The 9,480-nt window shown below is 32.4% G+C and overlaps 1 protein-coding gene across 1 annotated transcript in view; it reads right to left on the minus strand.

The window, feature by feature from the left end:
- LOC111689238 overlaps positions 1 to 6,064 on the minus strand; it is a 12,440-nt gene extending 6,376 nt beyond the window's left edge. The window contains exons 1-6 of the mRNA XM_046947905.1: positions 5,763 to 6,064; positions 2,522 to 2,801; positions 1,936 to 2,456; positions 1,501 to 1,875; positions 1,289 to 1,439; positions 699 to 1,216 (exon numbers count right to left, since the gene is read on the minus strand). Of these exons, the coding sequence (XP_046803861.1) occupies positions 699 to 1,216; positions 1,289 to 1,439; positions 1,501 to 1,875; positions 1,936 to 2,456; positions 2,522 to 2,801; positions 5,763 to 5,841 (1,924 nt within the window). The 5' untranslated portion in view covers positions 5,842 to 6,064. The remainder of the gene's footprint in view (positions 1 to 698; positions 1,217 to 1,288; positions 1,440 to 1,500; positions 1,876 to 1,935; positions 2,457 to 2,521; positions 2,802 to 5,762) is intronic.
- Between the last annotated feature and the right edge of the window lie 3,416 nt (positions 6,065 to 9,480).

Raw genomic sequence — 9,480 nt, forward strand, 5'->3', positions numbered from 1 at the left:
TAATTATTTTAAATTTAGGTGTTTACAGTGCCAGGACTGCTACGTGGACCGGCTTCACTTGTATGTATATAATATTGTGAGATATCAGAACGATTTTAGGAAGGGTTTTTTTTTTATAAATTCTATCATAGTTTTGGAAAGATTTATAGATATTAAATAGATTGATGGAAAAGAGTACAACCTGGTACTGATATTTTTAAATCGGAATTTTTTTAATGTTTATAAAATATACAAATTTCTAAATTTAATTTTTTTGGTACTTTTCCTTAATTTTGTAGAGCCCAGAGTAAATTAGAACATATAAGAGCAGAATTTTTTAAACACTTTTTTCAAAATAAATTAAATTTCATTGGGTCCCTTGTAAATTATAGATCGATATTGTTCATGTTTAATAAGAAACGAACTTTCAGAATGGAAATTTGTTGAAAATAAATCTGGCATTTCTAAACGACACGAGTATATCCCAAGGAGTATTTAAGATTACGATATAAAAATTAATCTTGAAAATGCTCCACGGCCTGCGAATAGCTAGGTCAAAATTATTAAACGCGTTCCATTCTTTCAATTTTGTATTTTTTCCTCTTAAAAATCAATAGTAATAATAAATTTAAAAATATATATTAAATTTATCTTTATTGCACAATCTAGTTAAAATTAACACTAAAAAAATAAATTTGCTTCAACTTAAATCTAAAATAATGCTCGATCTTCTTTTATGGCATCAAATAATTTTCTCTTAAATTCCGAAGTCATATAGTGAATATTTGTAATGGCAACATAAGCATCATCATCAACTCGTGTACAATCATTCTTAGTGGTGGGCGTGTTACTTATTACGCCCAATAGTCTATAAATAATTTCGTTGTCATCTAAATTTCGATTTTCGATAAAAAATCCTGCTCCACTATCACCGCGACAAACTGAAGCGCCTTCTTTATTAATAATACAAAATTTATCATCTGCTATGGGAGCATCGATTGGACTTTTTTCCCTACATTCATGATAGGCTAGCGTTAACATCTTAAGTCTTTCCAAATGATTGTTTATGCCAAAACCGGTCATAAAACCTTGCCAGTTGGAGGGAATATAATTTGATGCAGTATTGCGAATTTCATTTGGCATACAGATCGAGGCTATTGTTTCTGAGTATCTGAGGCCAGTTTTTAGTTTTAAAAATGCTATATCATCTCTTTGACGTCCATTTTTACCGCGATAACTGGATTGAAAGACAATTTTAAAGTTAATTCCCTATATGATTTGATTTATTTAAATCTAAAATTATACTTACTCTACTGGAATATGTATTTCCTCTACTTGTGCGACTTGCGAGTATTCATTTTGATCCGTTGTATAATTATTCGAACTACGACCGGCAATAATTTGATATTCCGTATAATTTCTCAATGTTAAAGTTGGTTGATCCCAAAAACAATGGGCGGCTGTAAGTAAATCGTAATAAGTATTTTAGCTCTAGTATTTTACTATTTATTAATAATTTACCCGTTACGATAACACGAGGCGATACTATTGATCCACTACATATGTAATCAAAATTAACACTATTATTTTCATGTATAGATACATGCCAAGGTGCTGAACTAGGTTTAACGGGAATGCCATGTTTAGACAGAGGTTCTGAGTAAGGAGCAACTCTGCCACAATTAAGTTCGCAAGGCAGGGGACTCTTGTCGTAAGTACCATCCGATAAACATTTTATATACTGAGGAACATCTGGTTTGCGTATAAAACCAAATCTACAATTAAGTTGAATTTCAGTACCAGGACGAATTCTTTTCGGGCACTCCCCAAAGTTTGTTCTATAATCACAAACAGCACGTACCGAAAGACCGCGCAAAAGTGTACCATCACAATAGCCTAAATGATATGAGGAACAGGATAAAAGATTAAATTATAAATATCAATAGCAAGACTTACCCACACAGGAAGGAAAATCAAAATTCCAATTACCATTTTGACACAAAAGACTGGGTTGACCTCTTAAAGTATATTTGTTCTGGCATTCCATATGTATGATATCGAAATCATCCACAAATGATCCTATTGGAATCGTTTCATTTTGAGGATGTAATTTGAATACCAAATCTTGTAGTTGTGGTATATTTGGTATACTACATCTAGTATATTGAGCAGGTGTAGGTGTGGGTGTTGGCTTTCGTGTTGGTGTAACACCATTTTGGTTAGTGGTCTTTCGTGGTGTACCACACAACTCCCAGGCTTCATCAGAACCATCAGCACATTCTTTTACGCCATTACATTTAGCATTGCCGCTAATACAAGCACCATAGCCACATTGAAAACCATAGGATATACAACCAAAATTAATGCACAACTCCAAAGATTCATCGGAACCATCCTTACAGTCTACTCGACCATTACAAAGATTAATTGAGTTTATACATTCTTTAGAATTCACACACTGAATTTCAGTATCCGAACTAAGAACATTAACAAAAAATTACTAAAATCTTATGTTTTTTTTATAAATCTCCTGCCTACTTACCAAATATTTTGAAAATCCGAATCATCTTTTTTAATACATATCAATTCATCAGAATTGTCAGCACAATCTTGCACACCATTACACCTTGTCTTTCCGTCTATACAAGCTCCATACGCACAACGAAAGGCATACTTTGGACAGGATTCATGAAACTGTATACAATTCTCTGCAATTTCGTCTGATCGATCACGACAATCCACTTTGCCGTCACATAATTTATCATCGGATATACACTGGCCATTATCACATGCCCAGTCATTGTTGCTACATTGGGAGCGAGCTAGTTAGTTATAAATAGAAGTTCAAATATCGGTAATTTTAGGTTTTCTAATTGGGCAATTTGTTTGTTGTTAATTGAAATTACGTAGAGAATGAGAATAGAGATTAAGGCTTTTATTCTGTAGTGCAGAATATGAAATTTATTGACTCAAAGAGGTTGAAGATTTCAAAATATATGCTCTCTTCTATGTTTGTATTTGGGCTCATGAAATAGTTCAAAATTTCAACGATGTTGGAATGATAACCTTTTAATTGATCTTAACTTTTGTAGATCAAGAGGCTACACGTCTCTGACCTTCATGTACGACTAGAGTTTTTATCTGCAGCTACAAAAGGACCAAATAACTATTGGAGCGTTATTAAGTCTGAAATGTAAATGATCAGGCGACTAGGCAAACTGGCTATCGTTCTATAGAATAACTGATGAATATAAATACTATGGTATAGCGAGGGCATCTGGGATTACACTAATATACTTAGGTCCCCTGTTACAACCTGAGCAACTGCATAACTCTTGCACAGTATATAATAACCATGAAGTTGAAAGACAAATCTTAAATATTTTGATACTTGTTCAAAACGAACTATGCTGTCATACAAATAGTCTTAGTACTGATCAATATTTTATTGTATGTTTTAATAATACTATTTTTATACCACACTGATTTAGCATTGATGATTATAACCTACACCACTACACAAAGGGGGATATTATGCGTTTGTGCTGAAGTTTGTAACACCCAAAATTCGTCTCAAAATCCCTTTTTGCTTGTTCGTCTATCCATGTAAAGCTTGTGTGCAAGCTACGGGTCGCAATTTTTAATATAATTTGATAAAATTTGGGACATATTCAAAACGGTTAAAATCGGTAAATTATTTCGCCTAGTCCCCATCCGACTACAACCCCAAATAGGGCTTTTGGGCTTAAAATTATGTCCACTGTTCTTTTATGTGAATTAAATCGGCAAAATTTTGTTTTATAGAAGTTTATACGACACTGCCGATTTTTGTATTGATGGGGCCTTTAAACAAACTCTCCTTTAGAAAACGACTTAAAGGACAAAATTCACTTTTAAACACTAATAACACGATTAAATTCTACATAAATAACTTTAAAGTAGACATATGTTCCCCTAACCAAAATTTATAAGGATAGGCTCATTTGAGCCCTCTTGTAAAAAACGTTTTTTTAACCTACTGGCTTGTATAGGGTATCATATGGTCGGCCATGCCTGACTATACTTTCCTACTTGTTCTATACGTATATTGGTATTTAGGGTTTGAAGTAATCTCATACTTATATGTGAGTATTTTATTCTTATTCTCTCCATATTTTTAAATTACTCTTTCCATTCATCACTCTCTGTTTATGTGTTTAACACAATGCTGCCAGATGAATCATTTAAATAACAAAACTTCATAACTTTTAACTGAATGTATAAAAATTGCACAAATTTTAAAGATTTTGGTATTTAATTTAATACAGATTTAAGGCCTTATTATATATAAATTTTAAAAATTTTCAAAGACAGTTGTTTTCTTTTTAAATTTTGATGGTTTAAAACTAGTTGAAACATTACTTTTTATGTTAAGGGCACTTCACACGATCACACATCTAATACAAAAGTAAAATGAAATTCCATCCGACGAATGGCAAAAAGAGACAATAAAAGTCGTCTGATTTCACTTTTTTTGCATGTGTACATAAAAATACATCCCTGATCTAATGCGACTTGTTTTTAGGGTTCTATAAATCGACTTTCGAACAATCGACTTCTTGTCGAAAAAAGACGAAGTCGACTATTTTGTTCCAAAAAAGTCGATAACTCGACTATGGTCTGTGAAAAAAGTTGAAAAGTCTAAATTGGAAATAAATGTCGAAAATAGTCGAAAAATTTAAGAAAAAGTCGAAAATAGTCGAAAGGTCGGAAAAAGTCGAAAATAGTCCCTGATCTAATGCGACTTGTTTTTAGGGTTCTATAAATTGACTTTCAAATATTCGAACAATAGACTTTTTGTCGAAAAAAGTCGAAAAGTCGAAGTCGACTATTTTGTTCCAAAAAAGTCGTTAACTCGACTATCGTCTGTGAAAAAGTCGAAAATAGTCTATAATAGTCAAAAAGTCGAAAATAGTCGAAAAAGTTGGAAAAAGTCGAAAATAGTCAAAAATAGTCAAAAATGGTCAAAAAGTCGAAAATAGTCGAAAAAAGTCGAAAAGTCAAAAATAGTTAAACAGTCGAAAATTGTTGAAAATCAAAAAAAGACGGAAAAAGACGAAAATCATCGACAAGTCTGAAATGGTCGAAAAGTCGAAAATAGATAAAAATTCTGTTATTGTAGCAAAGACGAAAATAGTTGAAAAAAGTCGAAATGTCAAAAATAGTTAAACAGTCGAAAATTGTGAAAAAAGTCGGAAAAAGTCGAAAATGGTCGAAAAGTCGACTATTTACAAAATACTAAAAGTCAAAAAGTCGACTTTTAACTAACTGAAAAAAGTCGAAAAATAGACTTTGCATAAAATGCAAAATGTTGAAAAGTCGACTTTTAACTAAATGCAAAAAGTCGAAAAGTCGACTTTTACCTAAATGCAAAAAGTCGACATTCCTTTTCAACTATAGAACACTACTTTTTTTTGTTTTTTAAAGCATTTAAAAAAAATGAAGAGATCTATACGACTTTAAAATTTTCCATTCGTATTTCCAATCAATGTATAATCGTTTCATTACATATTGCGCTTAGACGAATCCATCCTTACTGTTCTACACAAAAAATTTTGACAGATCATATTGCTAGTGTAAAGCCGGTTTTATGCTTAAAATCATTTTAAAATCTGGCAACATCTGGAAACAAAATCATATGTTTGTCACAATAAACAAATCGCTAGTGGGAAAAGTGCACGGTGCTTCACAATCAATTTTTGTTTTCGTTGGGCATTTCCAATAAATCTTGTCTTATCACTTACCTCCATTAAAATTCGTCAAACATAATGAAATCACAATTATTTGTATGAAATATTGATAAACATTTTTAGAAATTCTCATTACTAAAAATCTATAAATTTAATTTTGTTTTTTTTTAATATGCAAACAGACTTAAACTTAAATCCCAACAAAAACAACAGCTAAAATACATGTAGTACGAGTACTTAATATGTATAATATATAAATTTTGTATTTTTAAGATCTTTGTATTTGTTTTTTATTGGCGTTCTATACACGCTTTAATAAATCCCCGCTTTTAAGTTGTCTCGACGAGCATCTCTTTGAAACTGATTTTATTTAATTCAATAAAAAAGAACTCGTTTGAGAGTGAGTGTATCCCATGCGATCTTGTTATTTATTTTTAAACATTGATAAGTGTTTCAGTTTCAAGATTTAAGAGTGTTTCGGCTTAAGAGAATCTTCTAAAATCCAAATAAAGCTGGAGAAAGAGTTACTTTGTTAAAGACATTAAAACAAATATTTTAATATTAAAAAATATCGGTACTTTTTTAATAACTTTTATTTTAAACTGTTGTGTATTAATCCTGTTTTGAATAACTTTTGAATCACGATCTTCAAAGTATATGTACATATCAGAGCTGTAAAATTTAGCGCTATTGTAATAACTTATTTTATCTGCAGGAAAGTCAAGGAGCAGTTCTGAAACTAATGTTTTTCCAGTGGTACTTATTTGTTTTCAGTTGTTAGGCTTGGCACCACTTTAATATAACAGTTAGTACAGCCTTCGTGAAAGGTAGAATTGTAATGGACGAACATCCCTGGTAGCATTTGGAAGATTGTTGGATGATTAATCAGTCATTTTTAACTCCTTTTGATGACCTAAAAGTAATTAATAAGTAGAGCGCTTAAAAAATGTCTCGAAAATGATCCCGATATATAATTCAAAACTGATTATTAAAAAACCAATAACAAAATGTATAACAATCAAAAATTAATCATCCTAGTGTTTAATATATGATGATTTTAAAAACTTATTTTTTTGTGATTATATTTTAAGCAGTTGGAAGATTTAAAATGGTTTCTTATGTAACTGTTTTTGTTTGCAATGGAACAGCAACATTTACACTTAAAAAACTGAAACTGATTAGAAAAGGGGCTCAAAAAATACTCTTTTAGAAGAGTTGGCAAATAATTTCGTGTGGCCTATAAAAATCGATAATCGAAGATAAAAAATTAGTTTTCTGTTGTACTGTATGTGTTTGTAACAAACATAAAAATTACTGAGAAAAGACTCTGAGTCTTCGGCTCTTTAACGACTCAAAAAATATAAAAAAATGAGTCAGAACTTATCTGAAGTGGGGTTGATAAACAACTCGTTTAGAAGAGTCGCGGGTATGGTACCATTTTCTCCCAACGAATGTATCATTTATGATGAGGAAATGAGCGCATATATTATCATTTTAATCGCGCAGAAGAGTCATAAATGACTCAAAAAAATACTAGCTGGGATAAGACGTACTTACTTACACCACATAATCTGGTACTATGGGTGGCCTGTTGCCCGCAGGACTACGCCCTGGCTGGTCAGTTGGTTGAGGTTCTTTCGGGATCCACGTAGCGGCGGGAAGAGGGTTGCTTGGTTAAAAGACTGATACACTTTGAATATGATGCTGGAGCGGTATGAATTACGGAGCATGACTGTGGATTAATAAAATGTTGGATTTGAGCTGATAATGAAAAGATTGGGTATACGAAATGAAGTTTTCTGATGATTTCCTGATGTCTACTTGCTTTCTATAGAGAGAATGGTGTAACTGATGGATTTGATGAATCGATTTGGTGCAGTGATGTGTTAGACTGTGTTAGTCTAGCAAGAAGATAAGGAACGTGGTGCAAGGTCGCCACTGCCCTCTCTTTGATTTATTCATTTATAAAGTCTTGTGAATTAATATGATCCGTGTTTCGTACTACCAATTACGTCCCTCTAGATGCTGTTGCCGAAAAAACAGAGCCATAGTGGTCGGGGTAAATTGAGCTTGCTCATGAGTAGTTCCTAACGAGACTACTATGGCAAGAGATTATATATTTTTTCCCGGGATTGCAATAACACCAAGATAACACCAAGTGATATAATAATCGATATCTGATAGAGAGCGAACATTAAACACATTTTTAATACTCTTTAGGGGAGATAAGCGAATAGTTAATGTGGTATAGTCTATAGTATAGTCGAAAGCACTCCGTTTTGTCTAGCAAATACAGCCTCTAGATCTAAGAACGTCAGTGAGTTTTGACTCAGATCACTCACTAAGGTTAAATACAAAGTAATTAAAGAATCTTTAAAAGAATCTGTTTCTATTGATGGCTAGAGCAGAGCAATCTCAGAGAAAGGGAAGAACGTTTATTCCATATTCCTGTCTTTGCAATTGTGGACAGCCATACGGACGGATATAGCTTAATCGACCTAATCGACGATTCTTAGCTGGTTGATATACTTTAAGGTGGGTATACGACGGATATTTTTGTATGTTACAAACAATATACCCTCCTTACTAAAGTGGTGTAGGGTATAATTAAAATAAATGTTGCGATTCCAAAAATTTATTTGCTAATGAAACATACAGTTGCACGTTGTATATGAAGGTTAATGACAAACATCAGATTAAAACGAAAGAATTTCAGAAACTAAAATTGTCTGGAACTGTTAAATATTTCTTGACATGACAAGCTGAATATTAATCTCGTATTTCAAAAAGTCTCTTTTGAGTTTATCATAATATTAAATCAAGAAACGTAAAATTAAGCATATAGCGCCCGATATAATTTAGAAATTATAAAAGGTGATTTTTAGTGCTTTTTCGTTCTTAAAAAGGTGCTTTTTCGTTTTCCAAAGAAAACGTTTGAATTTTTTGTAACATTGAACCTAGTCACAAAGAATTTCGTATCTAGAGCCTGTACAAAATAAGAACATATAAAAGAGTACTTCGAAAAGCACATATTCACCTAAAATAAGATATGACAACTTTTGTTATACATAAATCTGACAACTGTGTAAACTGACAATTTTAGTTAGCAGATAATTGTATTGTCTAACAATGAATTTGCCTTACAATCGTCTAAACTGAACTGGTAAAAAATTTTCGTTGTCATCATATTGCTATATATGTTATAATATCTGTCAACCGTGATTACGTACCCTGCTGGAAATGTCAGTAGTGAAATTGTACTGACTTACTATTGATGCAGTCACCAGTGCTAGTGACTTATTATATGACATACAATGCTTTCTACTATAGACATTTAACATGTGCGTGTCATTGAAAATCTACTACTGATTTTGGTACTATTGACTAGGTATTTCGTTTTGGGACCATATATAGACTTTGGAACCAGTGAATCACTAGTATTTTGTAACAATTTCAATCTAAAAGTTTCAAATTCATCATAGAAACATGCATTTTTTAAATAACTATTTTATTGCAATCGAAAAAATACTTGATTTATAAACGACTATGCCGCCGACACATTATTAATCACCTGCCGCAAATAATTTGTTATTGACGCTTCGTTGACAATGTCGCCAAGATAGTCGACCAAACCGGTGACTTGAGGACACTTGTCGACAGGTTTCCTCCAGGGTAGATTTACTTCCCAGCAGTTCGACGGGACAGTCCCAAACTGACCACTTAACCTACTACTTTTGGAGGCCTCTAGCCACCTGACTACCCAGGTGACCAA

Source organism: Lucilia cuprina, chromosome 4 (genome assembly GCF_022045245.1).
Source record: "Lucilia cuprina isolate Lc7/37 chromosome 4, ASM2204524v1, whole genome shotgun sequence".
NCBI lineage: Eukaryota > Metazoa > Arthropoda > Insecta > Diptera > Calliphoridae > Lucilia > Lucilia cuprina.